At 35.9% G+C, this 18,146-nt stretch overlaps 1 protein-coding gene across 10 annotated transcripts in view; it reads right to left on the reverse strand.

Moving 5' to 3' along the window:
* TTC8 (tetratricopeptide repeat domain 8) overlaps nt 1-18,146 on the reverse strand; it is a 53,396-nt gene that overhangs the window by 1,018 nt on the left and 34,232 nt on the right. For 8 of the 10 annotated variants that reach the window (XM_032179751.2, XM_058429559.1, XM_058429565.1 and 5 more), the window contains 5 exons: nt 15,599-15,709; nt 6,772-6,911; nt 5,243-5,417; nt 4,514-4,636; nt 1,866-1,949 (listed from right to left, as the gene is read on the reverse strand). In XM_032179751.2, the coding sequence (XP_032035642.1) occupies nt 1,866-1,949; nt 4,514-4,636; nt 5,243-5,417; nt 6,772-6,911; nt 15,599-15,709 (633 nt within the window). The remainder of the gene's footprint in view (nt 1-1,865; nt 1,950-4,513; nt 4,637-5,242; nt 5,418-6,771; nt 6,912-15,598; nt 15,710-18,146) is intronic. The other 2 variants (XM_058429561.1, XM_058429560.1) reach the window with 1 other exon arrangement.

An 18,146-nucleotide genomic window follows, 5' to 3' on the forward strand; every position in this document is an offset into this window, starting at 1 on the left:
GATGATAGTATTATAAATGTAAAATGACATTTACATGCTGAAACAGCCAGCTCTAGATAGCTCAGAAAACTTAGAGAAAACTATCTGTAAGGTACCACAAACAAAAATATATTTTGATTAGAGTTGTTACCTTTTAGACAGAAAATTTAAGCAAAAACTCCTGTATTTAAGGCATAATAACATGTTTTGAGAGGTTTTAAGTGGTGCTGGCACAATAAGGTTGGGAAAATATCTGGTTTTAAAAGTTTATAAAGGATGTCTCTGATTTTCAATGAACTTTATATTAATTCCCAAAGAAAAACACACATACTGTCTGAATGTATCCTTTTTATTGATACATAATAACTTATATTTATGAGGTACATGCAATATTTTGATACAAGCATACAAGGTATAATGACCAAATCAGGGTAACTGGGTTATCTGTCACCTCAAACATTTATAATTTCTTTGTGTTGGGAATATTCCAAATCTTCTAGCTATTTTGGGATATACAATAAATTATTAATTATAGTCTGAGTATATCTTGATTCATGGATACGTTCTAAAAAGGAAGAGGCTTTTTCGTGTATACACTAAAAAAATCTAGATAAATTCTGGTAGATTTCTGGTAACAATATATATGTATTAAAACAGAAATTAAGTTTCCTTTTTTAAATCATGGCACTTCTTTTTAATATACTGCTTTCTGTTATGGAAGTGTAGCCTTTTGCTTAAAGAAGATATCTCATTTGAGTTATATATTATTAAAATGTGATGCTATTCCCGAAGGTAAGCCAGCCCTCTTGGGGGTTTAACTAACCAAGCAGTAGCACAGTACAGTGGGAAACACATGGACATCATTGGGATCTGGGTGTGAATCTGAAATCTGCCACTGCCAAGGGACGCAGAAGTCTTTTAACCTCTTTAAGCCTTGGGTTCCATTAGAAATTAAGCTGCTTGAGGTACAGGTTTTTGTCTTTTACTCATCATTACATCCTCTGTGCCAAAAACAGGGCCTGGTATATAGCAAAGGCTCAATAAACAGAACATCAGTCATGAAAAAAATGAGTGAGGAAGGCGGGGTAGTTGGGAGAATTAGAGAAAGTATTTAAAGCACCTAGAACACTAGCTGGTACTTACAGGTGCTCAATAATTACAACTCATGAATGACAGTTTATTTTATTTTCAATACAGAAATGACAGTGTAGATGACTTCATATTTATGCTATGAAGAATAACATCTTTATAAATATCTTATGGTCTATCAAGACCCTAATTTATATCACAAATATTTTTAGCCATTTCCTTATTCTCAAAACAGACTCACCTTCCAAGTACAAGCTAGTTATTAGATGTTTTTGCTTGTTTTCTTATTGTTAAAAATGGCACGTGGTTCCTTTTAGCTTTTGGATACTAACGGACTTGCAACACAGTATTAAGTTTTATTTCCCCCATATTCTTCATAGCTAAGATAGTTTTCACATTAGATATCACTAATTTTACAGCAATTGTACCAGAAACTTGGTGGCAATATGATCTACAAACAATGCACAGGATTTTGTTGCTGTAAAAGCCAATAACTAAATACTTCCCAAACCAGGAGTTATTAAGTATTTCTTCAATGACTAAATGCCATATTTCAAAACATAAAATAATTCTATAATCTATAATGGAGTTTAGTCAATATTCAGCAATAAATTAAAAGTTTTAAAAACTGTCCCTTGAAGTAAAGATGTATAAATAAATACAGTAATTAAGAGTTTTAAAAAGCCATTTCTTTCAGGAAGATGAGGTTAGAATTTCCTCATTTATTTGTACTTTTTTTAAAACAAAGAAAAAAAAAAGAGCAGATCAGATGATAAATTAATAAAGAAAGAGAATACCTTATCAGAGATTGTTGCAAAATTAAAATGCGGTTCATACATATGGGGTGCTAATGAAGATGCAGTTTGTAATAGTGCCTTTGCCTGTGTATAAAAATAAAGAAAAACCAAAGGCGTATGAACATATATCAGCACTGTATTTGTGATTTTTTTTTGGTAAAAGAATTCTTTACCTATGACAGGACTTTAATAACATGAGCCTGTGATAAATACAGACAACATTCCTCATGAAATACAATGACTTAATGAAATACAATTAACTACCGATACCTTGCAAAAATTATGTTAATAATAAATACTTCATAAGACACAGAAAATAAGAGAACTGAAAATTCAGAGTACATTTAAAGTTATTTGGGAACCAATGTTCTCATAAAGTTTATATCTCAATATGACATACAATTTGAAATACAATCTTCTCAATACTACAACTTTCTTCTTAATCTAGTTTTTACTGCTGTTGACTGATTAAGCAGGCTCTAATTACCTGTTCTTTAATGTAATAACGACCAAAAAAATGATTGTAAATTTCAAAGCCCAAAATTCTGTGCTGGATGACAGTGAGCAAGTATTTAATATAGTGCTGATCAATTTTGTTAGTGAGACAGCAATTGAATATGACAAGCTTTCTGTTCTCTAAGATACTCAAAATATAACATTCACATTATTTTTCTGTGATCATAGGATCATACAATGCAGAGACCACTTAGTAGCATGAGATGCTTATACATTCATTAATACCACAAATTCAACATTACAAGCTGCTAACAACCCCTCAACTTGTAGCTACATCTAAAACTTCTATCCATGACCCTGAAGACAAATTTGTATACCTTTTTTAATGGAAAACAAAATGATATCAGCTAATATAGAATGAAAGATATAATTTTTAATAAAATGAAGTTCATATTATGAAATCTTTCACCAAAACATTTCAAGTCAATTGCATGCTAGAGAAACTACAGTAAGAGGAAAAGAAAATCACCAACATGGGAACAGAGAAAAATCACAAAAATCACTTGTTTCATCATATGAATACAGGCAAAGTTCCTGACAAAACAAGTGTCCATTTTAGAACAGTCTGTAAACTACAAATCCATCTTCCTTACTTTGGGAGAATTTATGCAATAAAGGTAACATCCAGTGACCTTTCTTTCCTTGTTGTTGTTAAAAGTTTATCATTGTGCTTCGAAGACCAGGCTAATGTACTGGCATGCTGTTTGCCATGTCTGTGACCTCGGGTAAAGTTACTCACCCTCTCAAGCCTCCATTTCTTTATCTCCAAAGTGGGGAATGTGATAATATTTGCCCTTGATTGCCACTAACATTGTATGAACATATTTAGTATTTTAAACTTTCTGTTTTACATATATCATTATAATAATACAATTTATTAAGCATCTACCATATGTTCCATACTATGCTTCTACTATGCCAACTGCATGATCTAATCCTCACAAACAATCCCTTCAAATCACTACTGTTACACTCTATTTTATGTATTATCCATTCGTTCCACAAATATTGACTGAGCATCTACCATATGGCAGGTATTGTTTCTGATGCTGGGAAAATAACAGTTACATGACAGATATGGTCACTCTTTTCATGCAGCTGACATTCTACATCCTACACATAAATATGAAAATATCTGATAAAGTGGTAAATACCGTGAAGAAAAAAAGTAAGAGATGTGATAACACCCAAGGGCTCTTTTAGACTGATGGAGGAGATGACCTTTCTAAGGAAGTGGCATTTAATCTAAGACCTGAATGACAAGAAAGAAATTTGTCATTGCAAGATCTGAAGGAAGAACACTCCAAAGGCCCTAAAGGAAGACAGAGCACTGTCTGTCTGCAGAGCAGCAAGGCAGCGATGTGCCTGCAAGTCAGTGGGAAAGAGGGAGTGGCAAAAGATGTGGTCTGGGAGGGAGCCAGAGGCCAAGTCACGTGGGGCCTCATAGGCCATAGTCATGGTTTCATGTCCAGATTTTATTCCAAGTTGAAGGAGAAGGCACTAGAGGATTTTAAACAAAGTAGTATTAAACAGTCTTCATTTTTTAAAAAATCTCTCAGGTTGTTCTCAGAAGAGTGTATCACAGAGTGCACTTACTTGCTGATGTAAGTGGAAACAAAAAGACCAGCTAGGAGGCTCTCATAGTAGTCCATGCAGGAGAAGAGAGCAGTCTGAAGAAGGGTCATGGGAATGGAGAAAGGTGGCCAGGCTCAGAATGTGATGGGACTCTGAGGTCAGAATGACAGGGCTTGCTGAATATGATGTGGGCACAGGTGTGGCAGGGGGAAGCAATAAAAAACGAGAGGTTTCAGGGGTGGCTCCAAGGATTTTGGCTTGAGCAGTTATGTAGTAGACAGGGGATGGTGACTGGTAGAACATTTCACTAAGATAGGGAAGACTGGGGAGGCTCAGACTTGTCCTAATAAAATCAAATGTTCTATTTTGGACTCAGAATGGTTAAGTAACTTGTCCCAAGGTCACACAGCTAATACACAACAGAGCTAGGATTCAAATCCACACCTGTCAGATTCTAGAGCTCATTTTAAAATAACATACACTGTAACGCTACCACACATGACAGCTTTTCTCTGAAGAAAGCAGACTGCCCAGCGTGCTGCTGCCAGTTCACTGACCTGTTCAACGTGGCCCTTCCGCATCTCCAGCACAGCCAGGTTGTTGTAGGCCTCGGCGTGGTTGTTGTTGTTGACCAGAGCCAGCCTGAAGCACTGATAGGCCAAATTTGTATCTCCTATTCCCTACAAAAGAAAGCCCATGTTCACACCCATGGGTCCATTTACTTCCTCCTCCCTTCTTTCCTCATAGGTATCTCTTCTGCTACCAGACAAAAAGCATCAAGTACCATACAATTACAGAAGTCAACGTGAATTCTATGTAAGTGGATCTAACCTGAGAATATAAAATGAGCCACAATGACTCCTAGAAACTTCTAAATTGCCCTGTAAGACTACAGCCAAACCTGGATTTAGGATAATTCCTGAAAATTTCTTCAAACTAACTTTTTTGTTTCTTTTGAGACAGGGTCTCACACTTTGTCGCCCAGGCTGGAGTGCAGTGCTGCGATCACAGCTCACTGCAGCCTTGACCGTCTAGGCCCAAGTGATCTTCCTGCCTCAGCCCTCAGAGTAGCTGGGACTACAGGTGTGCACTACCACACCCAGCTAATTTTTAAATTTTTTGTAGAGACAGAGTCCCACTATGTTGCCCAGGGTGGTCTCAAACTCCTGGGCTCAAGCAATCTTCCTGCTTCAGCCTCCCAAAATGCTGGAATTATAGGCATGAGCCACTGCGTCTGGCTCAAACCAACTTTCCATAACAGAAATTGTATCAGAAAGACAACATACCACAGCTACATGTCCCAAGTTGTACCAGACATCAGCTGCCTCTTCTTCATTTTTAGCCAAAGAAAGGGCACGTTCAAATGAGGTCAGAGTCATATCATACTGCTGGGCATAGAAGCAACACAGCCCCAGATTGTTAAAAAGCTGGCCGTTATAAATGCCCATCTGCAGCAGCCGCCTTTTCAAAAAAGAACACGCAAATTTTGGTGTCAGACCAACTTTGTAAGTTTTAAGACATATATACATATATATATTTTACATAGTTAAAAATGAATTCATCTTGTGATTTTTGATACCCCTTAAGAATATAAATACAATTGTTATAGTAAATGAAAAAATGTTTAAAGCAAATACAAACACCTATCTTTTATAATGGTACTAGTCATGGGGAATGTGTCTATAGACAAAGACAAACAACTGATCTAAGTTTTCTCCCCAAATACTTTGTTAGAGAACCAAAATAAGAAAGAGTCACAAAAAGTAAAGCCCATACACTTCAGCTTTATAAAGCTTTGCTGCCCATAGGGTAAATTCCTAAAACCTAATCTAATTTGAGGACTGTGTTTAGCATTAACCTCTACGTTTTCAGCTGAGTTGGATCCCGTTTTTGGCTCTCTGTACTTTGTGCTTCAGCTGTGTCTACTGAACTCCAATGAGCTTCCACGGAGGAAGACAAGACCATCAGTGGATCCTTAGATTATCCACTTAGCTTTCACACTGCAGCTCAAGAGCCTCATTTGCTTCTATGCATCATTAATCCCATGGGACAAAGGACAAACGAGTTCATATAAGCAAATGAAAATCCAGCCCAGCTGCCGCGAGAAACCCATGACCCACTTTGGGGGTTGGGGAGTAGAGTCAGCTGCAGGTGCACAGAATAGTGTTCTTATTATTACATTTTATGCCTCCAACACATATTTGGAAAGAACCCTTGTCAGCTGCCAGTCATCTCGTTCTATATTACCCAAGGGCTAAAGAGGAAATCATAATTTAAAAATTAATTTCAGAAGTCATATGTAGGATGAAATAAGTACTTAAAAGAGAATCAGTGAATATAATTTATTTAGACTGAAAAAATATTTGGACAAGAACTGACAATGCTGCATAAAACAGGTGATTCTGATTCAGGTCCTCATCAAGGTTCAGAACATGGGGCCAAATGCTCTTTGCAATCTTTTCACCTTTCAATTCCAGTGTCTTTATGTTTAATGGTGTTAATGGAGGCAATGATGATGAGAAGTTTTAAGTAACTATTAAACTGTCATCGGTTGATGACAAAATGGCTAACACATACAATGACAATGAGGTTTAAAACTCAGTCAGTTGTCCAGTGTGTTTCTGCAAGATGCCAGACATCTGCATGATTCCAAATTATTGGATGTCACTTCAATGCTCATAATACATCTCGGTGTTGAAATTTTAGTTTCATAAAGACATGGCCTATACCTTATTTCTCTATACTTTCATTCCTTCTTATTATTTTATCAATATTTCACAGGAAAGTGGTTCTACAAATTGGATGTGAAGTGCACCTGTAAAACCGGAGAGCTATTTCTGGCTGATCAGAATAGAAGTGATTGCTTCCAATGCATGCGATGGCTTCCACATGAGTATTGTCTTGTTTCAACACTTCTTTGTAGTATTCGGCTGCTGATGACATATTGTTCATTTCCTATTCTCCATCAAGAGAGAAGAGCAATATTTTATTAATATTGGACAAGAAATTATTTTTTTTCTGACTGATTTAAGTCCATTCATTCAATAAGTATTTATTGAGAGGCTACCATGTGCCAGACTCCATTCTAGACCCTGGGGATACAATATGAACAAAAAGAGAAAGTCACTGTCCTCAAGGAGGTGACATCTGGTATGAAAGGCAAACAAATATGTAATATAAGAGAAGGTTAGGTGCTGTGAAGAAAAACAGAGCAGGAGAGAGAGAGCAGGGAGAGTGTGCTTCAAAAGGGGTGGTGGAAGGGGCCACTTTGGAGGAGGTGCTATTTGAAAAGACCTGAGTGAAGTGAAGGATCAAGCCCTGAGCATATCTGGGGGAAGCTCACTCTGGGCAGAGGGAAGAGCAAATGTATGAGCCTGAGGGGGGAATGTGCTTGTCACATATGAAGAACCACACGAAGGTAAATGAGGCTGGAAAGAGGGAAAGTGGCACAAAAGGAGATGAGAGGCAGCCAGGGCCTTTGTAAGCCATGGTGAGAACTTCAGATTTTTTTTTTCTAGTTGAGAGAAATCCCTTAGGAGAGGAATAACAATCATATTTGCATTTTGAAAGAATAACTTCACTGCTGCATGCTAGACATACCAAAATAGGAAAGAGTGGTAGCAGGAAGATCAAGAGTCCAGGAAAGAAAAGACAGCAACCAAGACCAAGCTTAGAAATACATACAAAATGAAAAACTAAATAAACCTTCTATGGTTATTATATATTCTTTCTAAAATACTGATAATCATAAATGTATGCATCTAATGTTATCAATGAATGTTATATTTCTCAAGTGCACCTTCAAGGCCCTGTTCAGGCTCCACATCCTTCATGAAGATTTCCCTAATGCCTTCACTTCACATAGCTGTCTTCTACCTCTCAACTTACATGGTGTTTATTATGCATACTTGTTCTCATTAGAGAAGGACTCATACTTTTCATTAAATTTTAATCATATCAAATATAAGAGACTACTGATTGTAAGAAGCACCACGCGGTGTTTTAAACAGAATTTTTATTTGATCCTCACTGATATTTAGACATACTCATACACAGATTGTATCACAGATCACTCTTTTGCATACTTTGTGGTAAGAACATTTAAAATCCACTTTTAATATTTCTTAAAAGTGCTCCACTATTGTCTCCAAGATTTTCTTCCAACCTATGGACAGTCATTCTGCTATGCTGATACCTGTGTTTTCTTGATCTTACCAGTAGGTGTCAACAAAAGCTTTCAGGCAACAACCAGTAATAATTACCAGGTTCACCATGCTCCCAAGAGTAATTACCCAAGTTTCCATATAAGCAGACTATGACAACTACATGGCAACTGCCACTTGGCCATAAAAAGATGCTATCCATTTTAAGATGTATCTCAAGTTCAGAGATGTTAAAATGTGAAAAAAAATGTGTTTTTAGAGTCCATGAAATATGGTAAATTCCTTTGGAGCAAGATCATATGTGCCATTTCTTAGCACAAAATTTAGTGCTCTGGAAACTGAAAAAGTAATAAACAAGAATTAAACAACTCTAAAAAATGTTCTTAGCTTCGCATGTTTCCATTAGAACAGAGGTTCTCAAACGTTTTGGTCTAAGATTCCTTTTAAACTGTTAAAAATTGCTGAGAAGAAAGAAGTTTTGTTTATGTAAGTTATATAGATTAATATTAGAAATTACAACTGAGGTATCTTTAAACGTTTACTTATTAATTCATTCTAAACAACACACAATAAACCTATTACATCCATAACATTTTTATGAAAAATAATAAGCTCTTCTGAGTAGAGAAAGTCTGTAGGTTGTACAACTATGTGACAGGGTAGATTAGTCTGTTTAACCCAGAGAGAGAAGGTTGTTAAGTTCTTTTGAGCATAGGTCTAAAGCCAAAAGCTCCACTTCTGCTTTTATCTGTAATCAAGCTAATGGTTTGACCTCCATTTGTCGAAATCTTGTATCTCTCTCTCAGTTGGTTCTCAACATGGAGGAACAGGGATGTAACTTATCAGTCCCATAAAACCCTAACAAAACATTCACCAGTTGACGCAAATCTATGCTTTATACATATTTCTTCATGTGCTTTATATTTGAAATTCTTTTTCAAAGCCAACAGCATCCCACAGTGCTAGGCTACAGTGTTACAGCTTCCAAAGGTGACAATGCCCAATGCAAAGAAGGCTCACGCCTCAATAAGCCAGTTGGTTCAAGACTTTGGGTTCTATAAAATTACTTTTGAATACTTGTATACTTAATTAATGGACACAGAAATTAATTTATGTAATCTCGAGGAATTTTAGACTGAAACACCTATTGTACTGACAACCTCATATGTAGTTTTTCAATTAAGTTTTATAAACTTATAAAATACGTGCTTATGCTAAATAAATGTAAACCTTACAAAAGGGTACAAAATTAAAAGTAAATGCCCCGTCCCCAAATTCCAGTAGGCAGAGGCTCTGTTAATAGTTTCTTGAGTATTGTTCAGGAAATTTTGTTCATATATAAGCATACATATGGGCATGCACATTTTAACCATAAACAGAATCATTCTATACATTCTAATATACGGTTTATTTTTTCACTCTCAGTGTCTTGACTCTTTGCATATCAAAACCAAAAGCTTTACATCATAATACTTCTGCATAGTGTTCCATCAATACATAGACCATAACTTATTAAACCAGTCCCTTTTTGTTCAAGCATATGTTTCCTTTTTTTTTTTAACCAAAATACATACTATAAAAACATCTTTGTACAGATCTTTGTGCACTTGTATGAAAATATCCTTAAGGAAAATTCCTAGAAGTAATATTGCCAGGTCAAAGAGCATGCACATTTTAAAATATCATCAATAATTGCAAACAACTTCCAAACGTTCATACATGGAGCTTGTTTCTCTACACCCTTGGCAACCCTAGATAACATAGAATTTCTTCATCTTCACTAATCTGATTGAGTGAAAAATGGCTTATCACTGTTGTTTTAGTTTTTTTATATCTTTAATTATGACAGAGGTTAGGCATTTAACACATCAGATATTATTTATATTTCTCCTTCTGTGAACTGCCAATTCATATTTTTTGTCTGTTCTTCTATCCTATCCTATCTTTTGTCCTTCCACAATTGTGTGTATGGGGGTCTTGGGTGGAACACTGCCCTCCTGGACACAGGAGAGCTGGAGGCTGAGGTGTGGCTCAAGAATCGCTGGGCACTGACTGTGTTCTATTCCAGATGAAACGAGCCTGTGTTGATGTTGACCACAGTTCAAAAACACAGGACGGCTCAGTGTTTATAAACATTCTCTTCAGAGGAAAAGTATAGATGGCTTAATTAAGTTCTTCTAAATAGGTGTCACCAAGCCCTAAGTACAAAACGGGGGCGGTATAGTCAATGCAGCTGGAACTTGGTTGTTGTCTCATCTCTGTGGTGATTTTACTTTCAAGGAGAGGGTCAATGGCCACTGTGAAGGCTGAAAGGAAACAAGAGCCTAAGGAAAAGCCACACCATGACATGGAAATACCTCGTTTCCATGTTTACATTCTTGACTAAATAGATGAGAATTTGTGTGTGTGTGTGTGTGTGTGTGTGTGTGTGTGTGTGTGTGTGTTTAAATCTCCCATTTTCGGCAATTTTTAAGCAATGTGTAGTTTGAGGAAATCAAAAGCAGTCTTTTGTCTGTCCCAGGTATGCCAACTATTTTCCCTGTTTGATATTTTTACCTTTTGTTTTGTTGTATGTGGGTTTGGTTTCTATTTTTTGTTTTTGCCATATAGAAAATTTAACTTTTACATTCTCAAATTTATCAATCTTCGCTATTATGGTTTTCTGACTTTGTGTCATGATTTTAAAAATCTTCCTCATTCCAATTTATACAAATAATTCATCTGTGTTTTCTTCTGGAACTTTCAGGGCTTCATTTTTTGAAGTTTTAAATTTTTAAAGTTTTAAATCTGGCAGTAATGAATAGTATAAATCATTACTCATCCAGCTCTATTTTTAAACTATTTATTAAATAACCAAGTAATGCAATTGGCTTAATAGGCCATCTTTATCACATCTTAAATTTTCATATATATGAACACACATTGACTCTATTTTGTTTCTTTATTCCTTTATCAGATTTGTTTAAATTTTACTAGTTCTAGAATAGATTTTATTAATGTAGCCTTAAAATTACATTTTCAAGTATACAAATGCCACTTCGAGTATGTAATAAATTTGGTATCGAGTGAATTTTACAGTGGTTATTTTTGATCCAATTCACAAAATGTAGACACAAAATCTATAATTAGATTTTTAAATTATTATCATTATTATTATTATTATTATTATTTTTGAGATGGAGTTTCACTCTTGTTGCCTAGACTGGAGTGCAATGGCACGATCTTGGCTCACTGCAACCTCCGCCTCCTGGGTTCAAGCAATTCTCTTGCCTCAGCCTCCCGAGTAGCTAGGATTACAGGCATGCGCCACCAAGCCAGGCTAATTTTGTATTTTTAGTAGAGACGAGGTTTCCCATGTTGGTCAGGCTAGTCTCGAATTCCAGACCTCAGGTGATCCACCCACCTCGGCATCCCGAAGTTCTGGGATTAAAATAAAATTAAATAACTGCAGAAAATGAATGCTGCAGTAGTTTTCAAATTTTGTTCTGCAACAGAATCAATCACTTAGTGGGCTTGCTAAAAATCCAGATGCCTGAGTCCCACCTTCCAGGACTTCTGATTCAGAGGAAGAGGATGGGTCATACTTTCCATCCACTCCCAAGGTAATTTCATACACAGTAAAGTTTGAAGACCCCTAAAATAACACTTTCAGGGTAAGATTTTTAATTGCAAATGCCTTTCAACAAAGAACGGCTAAAATTAAGACCTGTCTTTCAAATGAATAAACAAAATACCTCGAGAAAAACTGAAACCACCAACAAAGAAATCTGGCAAGGATAAATCATTTTAAACAAACAATGAACAATAAGGAGTTCAACATATTCATCCTAAAATAGACAATATTTAAAAGATATCTTCAACAATGAAAGATAAAAAGAAGAGAACGTAAAGGAATGGAATCCCTCCAGCCAGGGACAAGCATGATGTATGTAACAAAAACCCTAAAGGCACACACAGTGCAGGCTGCGATGCTAAAACCAATTTACAGATTAACTGGACATCTATTGTCACATGAAGAGAAAAAGAACACACTGGAAATCTGACTTTGGTGTGGTAAACCTTGACATAAAGGAAATTAGCTATGCAAATTCAAGGCAAAAGACTGAAATACTGCCACCAACTATTTCAAGTCTGTGCTTAGTCCTTGATCACTCTATTTGTGCATGATTGTCCCTACTGCTAAGATGCTTTCCTCTCTACTCCTTTCTTCCTTCAAGTGTACAGTCAACTTAGAGCAGGGAAAGGTTGAGAAAAGGAATCCACTCCAGTGCTACTCCGTATCACAGCCACAGCAACAGTGACTGTAACAGAGGCTTGGAAGGAATTCTTCCGACCAGCAACCATGCAATAAAGATGTGACAGTTCTCTAGCTCTTTCTGCTAGCACTTCCTGCCTAAGAAGAGAAGGGCAAAAGGGCTGAAATGAGCAGAAGGCAAGGGCCTAAAGGTCAGAGCTCCAATTGCACTGGCATAGTCACCATTGGAACAAGCACGAATTCCACTGGTTAAGGTTGCTGGTCAAAGTTTTATTCATACTCAATTTAGAGTCCAGAATATTTTTATTGATTGATCAAAGCCTTCTATTTATACATTAATAAAAATTACATTTCTAAAGGAAATCATAGTTTTTCTAGACAATGTTAAAATACTTTTATTTTAAAAGTAATGCATGTTTATTATGGAAAATCTAGAAAATACAGAAAGTATAAAAAAATTTCATACACTATCACCTAGGTATAGAAGCTATTAATATATTCCATTCTTTTCTAACAAAATGATTTCAAAATATGATACCTAGCATTTTCAAGGAATTTCAAGAAAACAGAGATATGTCTGTTCAATATTATATTGGAAGTCCTAAGCAGTAATACATATTTTTAAAAGTGGTAAAATAATTGAAAGGAAGAGATGAAACCATCTGTATTTGCAAATGATGATTGTTTTATTTACTTAGAATATCCAAGAGGACCTATGAACAAGATCTTAAAATTTAAAGAATTGCTAGTATCAAAAAAACTTTTAAAAAGTAATACATTCCTATCTGCCAGAAATAATCAAATAGAAAATACAAGAGAAAAAATTAAGGATTCCATTCATACTTATACATAGGAATACACCTGCATAGAAAAAAGTTAACATAGCAGGCCTGAGACCACTATTCTTAGAAAGGCCTGTATCTGGGAATTTGGCTGGTTCTCTACATTGATATGAAATTTCCCCAAATGATAAGCACAGCTTGCTACACCTAACCTGTTTGCATAAACGGTGTGGTTTGTACTGAATGCCTGTTTACTTCTGGTAGTCTTTGTTGTGTGATAAACAGTGTGTGATTATATGACCAGCACCCAATAGTAACCATGGATACAGAGTCTCTAATGAGCTTCCCTGGTAGACATCACTTCTCATGAGTTGTCACAACTTGCTGCTGGAAGAATTAAGTGTGTCCTGTGTGACTCCACTGGGAGGGAGCTCTTGGAAGCTTGCATCTGGTTTCCTCTGAACTTTGCCCCAAGAGCTGTTTCCTTTTACTAATTTTACTCTGTATCCTTTTGCTGAAATAAATCATAGCAGTGAGTACAACTGCCTGCTGAGTCCTGTGAGTCCCAGTAAATCACTGAATCTCAGCATGGTTTGGGGGACCCTCAACACACCATCTTTCTGGATATAATTACAAAATATTTGCTGAAGAACAAAAAAAGACCTAGGTAAATGGAGAGTTATATCATGATCGAGAATAGGAAGAAAGGCGGCCCACCCACCCACTCCCCATCATTCACACACTCAATGTAATTCCAATCAATATGCCTCCAGGTATTTTTATGGCTCTTGATAGGCCAATCCTACAATCAATATGGAAGAGCAAAGGGCCAAGAAAACCAACTGTAAACAAGAAGAACAAGGTGGTAGAATTTGCCCAACGTGGTATCATGAATTATTGTAAAACTACAGTAATTAGACGGCAGGGAAGATATCTCAATGGGACTTTTCATAGAATTTGACGACATGACTCTAAAATTTATAAGCATGAAGCCAGAAGTTCGAGACCAGCCTGATCAACAAAATAAGACTCCATTTCTGCAAAAAGTAAAAAAAAATAGCTGGACATGGGGGTACAAGCCTGTAGTCCCAGCTACCCAGGAGGCTGACGCAGGATCACTGGAGCCTAGGAATTTGGAGGCTGCAGTGAGTTATGATTATGCCACTGCGATCCAGCCTTGGGCAATAGAGTGAGAACCCATCTCTAAATATATATATATATATATAGAGAGAGAGAGAGAGAGAGAGAGAGAATGTAATGTAATGTCAGTATCAATTTTTGTCCATTTGTGGAAGATACATTTTGGGGCTTTCTATTCTGTTCCACTGGATTGTTTGTCCATTCTTATACCAATGTTATAGCAATGCAAGAATCACCTAATACACCATCCAAGAAGGGATTATCAGAATACAGAACTCAAATAACTCAACAAGAAAACAAGCAATCCAATTTAAATATGGACAAAAGACTTGAACAGACATTTCTCAAAAGAAGACATACAAATGGCCAACAGGTATATGAAAACATGCTCAACATCACTAATCATCAGGGAAATGTAAATCAAAACCACAGTGAAATATCATCTCACCCCAGTTAGAAGGGCTGTCATCGAAAAGGCAAAAAATAACAAATGCTGGCAAGGATGTGAAGGCAGGGGAATGAATGCTCATACACTGTTGATGGGAATGCAAAGTAGTATAGTTGTTATGGAAAACAGTATGGAGGTTCCACAAAAAAACTCAAAATAGATCTACCATATGATCCAGCAATCCCACTGCTGAATATATATCCAAAAGAAAGGAAATCTGTATATCAAAGAGATATCCCATATTTATTGCGGCACTATTCACAATAGCCAAGATGTGGAATCAACCTGAGTGTCCATCGGTGGATAAATGGATAAAGAAAATGTGGTATATAGACACAATAAAGTAATATTGAGCCATAAAAAAGGATGAAATCCTGTCATTTGTAGGAACAGGAATGGAATTGGAAGTCATTATGTTAAGTGAAACAAGCCAGGCACAGAAAGAAAAGTTCCGCATGTTCTCACTGATGCAATAGCTAAAAAAGTGGATCTCGTGGAGGCAAAAGTAAAGTTATGGTTACCAGAGGCTAGGAAGGGTGTGAGGAGACTGGAGGATGAAGAGAAGTTGGTTAAGGGGTACAAAAATATTTAGACAGAAAGAATAAATTCTACTATTTGATAGTACAGTAGGGAAATTATGGTTAACAATAATTTGTTGTATATTTCAAAATAGCTAGAAAAGAATTGTAATGTTCCCAACACAAAGAAAAGATAAATGTTTGAGGTGACAGATAACTCAATTACCCTGATTTGATCATTACACATTGTATACAGGAATTAAAATATCACATGTACCACAAAAATATGTACAACTATTGTGTATCAATAAAAATAATAATAATAACAAGAATTACCTCATAGATTCTTGCAATTCCACAGAGCAGAGTTACTTCTCCTGGAAACTTATCTAAGCCTTGTTTGAAAAGATTTAAAGCAGTCACAGGCTGATCCAATGAGACATAAACCTAACAACAAGATACATTTCAATAAAAGTATAGGTTCTTAAAATAATAATATTTGTTATGACATTTATAATTATTGATTAGTAACAAATTATCTTCTAGATATTACAGTAAAGAATTTTCAGCTGGGTGTGGTGGCGCACACCTGTATTCCCAGCATTTTGGGAGGCTGAGGTGGGTGGATTGCTTGAGACCAGGAGTTCGAGACCAGCCTGGGTAACACAGTGAAACCCCATCTCTACAAAAAATACAAAAATTAGCTGGGCATGTTGGCATGTGCCTGTAGTCCCAGCTACTTGGGAGGCTGAGACAGGAGGATCACTAGAGCCTGGAAGGTCAAGGCTGCAGTGAGCTGTGATTGCACTGCATTCCAGCCTGGGCAACAGAGTGAAACCCTGTCTTAAAAAAAAAAAAGAAAGAAGAAGAAGAAAGAATTTTCAAAAATGTGCAGGATTTTCAATAACGACATTATAGTTTTATCTCCACATGTTATATATAAAGCATTCATTCATTTATTCTCTAACAAAAGCTTACTGTGAGCTTACTATTGCCAGAGACTGGCAATAGTAACTAGACAAGAAAGAATCAAGGGAAAATCTTTCTAGGATAGAACAGATATGATTATGTCTATAGGCTGGCATTAAGAAACCAATTAGGAGACTGAGGTTAAAGATGCTGAATAAAGAGGAGATGACCCATGGAACAAGGCCTGAGAGAGATAGGCAGTGGACAGGCCCTTACAAAACAAAAGAGGACACAGGTTTGTGAGGTCAGGGAGTAAAGCAAGTTAGCACTTAATGGCTTCCACTTCATTAGCAATTAGAACATTAGCATGAGTAAACCATATACTTAATAGGAATTTCTAAAACAGTATTATTATTTTATGTATGGCAACATAAGATTATGACACTTTTTTTCCATGATTTTCGGATCCACTTTCTAAACAGTAAGGGTGTGCTTTGAGAAAAAACCCAGAGGGATACAATAGAAAACTAAAGTATTTATCATTAAAGTTTGAGATGAGAGAGAGAAGTATGGATAATAACTTTTCAGTTTTTACCTTATACATTTTTGAACTGTACAAGTTCTATATTTTAAAAATATAACAAATAATATATAATTAGTATTTACATAATCTAAAAGGTTTAATTTTTAAATTAACAATTAAGAACTTTAAAAAGCAATGTTCCTAAAATCTGCTTGATCTCTTTCCTTTATACATATATAACATATGTAAATGTATATTATATAAAAATATTTATATTATATTACTATATATAATAGTATACATTATAATAAACATGCTAGTTATATATTTATATTATATTATGTATTATTGTATAATATATATTTATATTATATACGATTATATATTTATATTATTTTTATATATTTATAATTATATAATTTTATGTATTTTATATAAATTAAATATATATTGAATTATACATATATATATTATTATTTATTTTTTTTAAGAGATGAGTCTCACTATGTTGCCCAGGCTGGTCTCAAACTCCAGAACTCAAGCAATCCTCCAGCCTCAGCCTCCCAAAGTGCTGGGATTACAGGCATGAGCCACCAGGGTACACGTGCAGGTTTGTTATATAGGTAAACTCATATCATGGGGAGTTTGTTGTACAGATTATTTCATCACCCATGAATTAAGCCTAATACCCATTAGTTATTTTTTCTGCTCCTCTCCCTCCTTACACCCTCTTGGAGGCCCCAGTGTCTGCTGCTCCCCTCTATGTGTCCATGTGTTCTCATCAGTTAGCTCCCACTTATAAGTGAGAACATGAGGTATTTGGTTTTCTGTTCCTGTGTTAGTTTGCTGAGGATAATGGCCTCCAGCTCCATCCATGTTCCTGCAAAGGACATGCTCTCATTCTTTTTTATGGCTGCATAGTATTCCATAGTGTATATGTACCACATTTTCATTATCCGGTCTACCACTGATGGGCATTTAGGTTAATTCCATGTCTTTGCTATTGTGAATAGTGCTACAATGAACATATGCATTCATGTGTCATTGTGATAGAACAAAAATCTGCTTGATCTCTATTACATAATAACCATCCATTCATACATTAAAGAAAAACTGTATATTCTACCTCTATATAGTTGTGTAGGGAATAATAGATTTAAACAAATCAATTTATGGAAAAACAGGTGAGGCCATGTATTTAACAAGAGTTAAATAAAAAGCGTATTTTTTCAACAACATAGTGATTATTAATTAAGATGATAGTCAAATAGTGTGACTTGAGCCTTAATTTCAAGCTCTTTCCAAAAAGTTTACTATGATGCCTAGAAACTTCTTTAAGACTTTAAGTCTGGGCATGATGGCTCACACCTGTAATCCCAGCACTTTGGGAGGCTGAGGCCAGAGGATTGCTTGAGGCCAGGAGTTTGAGACCAGCCTGTGCAACACAGCAAG

This window comes from Hylobates moloch, unplaced genomic scaffold (genome assembly GCF_009828535.3).
Source record: "Hylobates moloch isolate HMO894 unplaced genomic scaffold, HMol_V3 SCAFFOLD_16, whole genome shotgun sequence".
NCBI lineage: Eukaryota > Metazoa > Chordata > Mammalia > Primates > Hylobatidae > Hylobates > Hylobates moloch.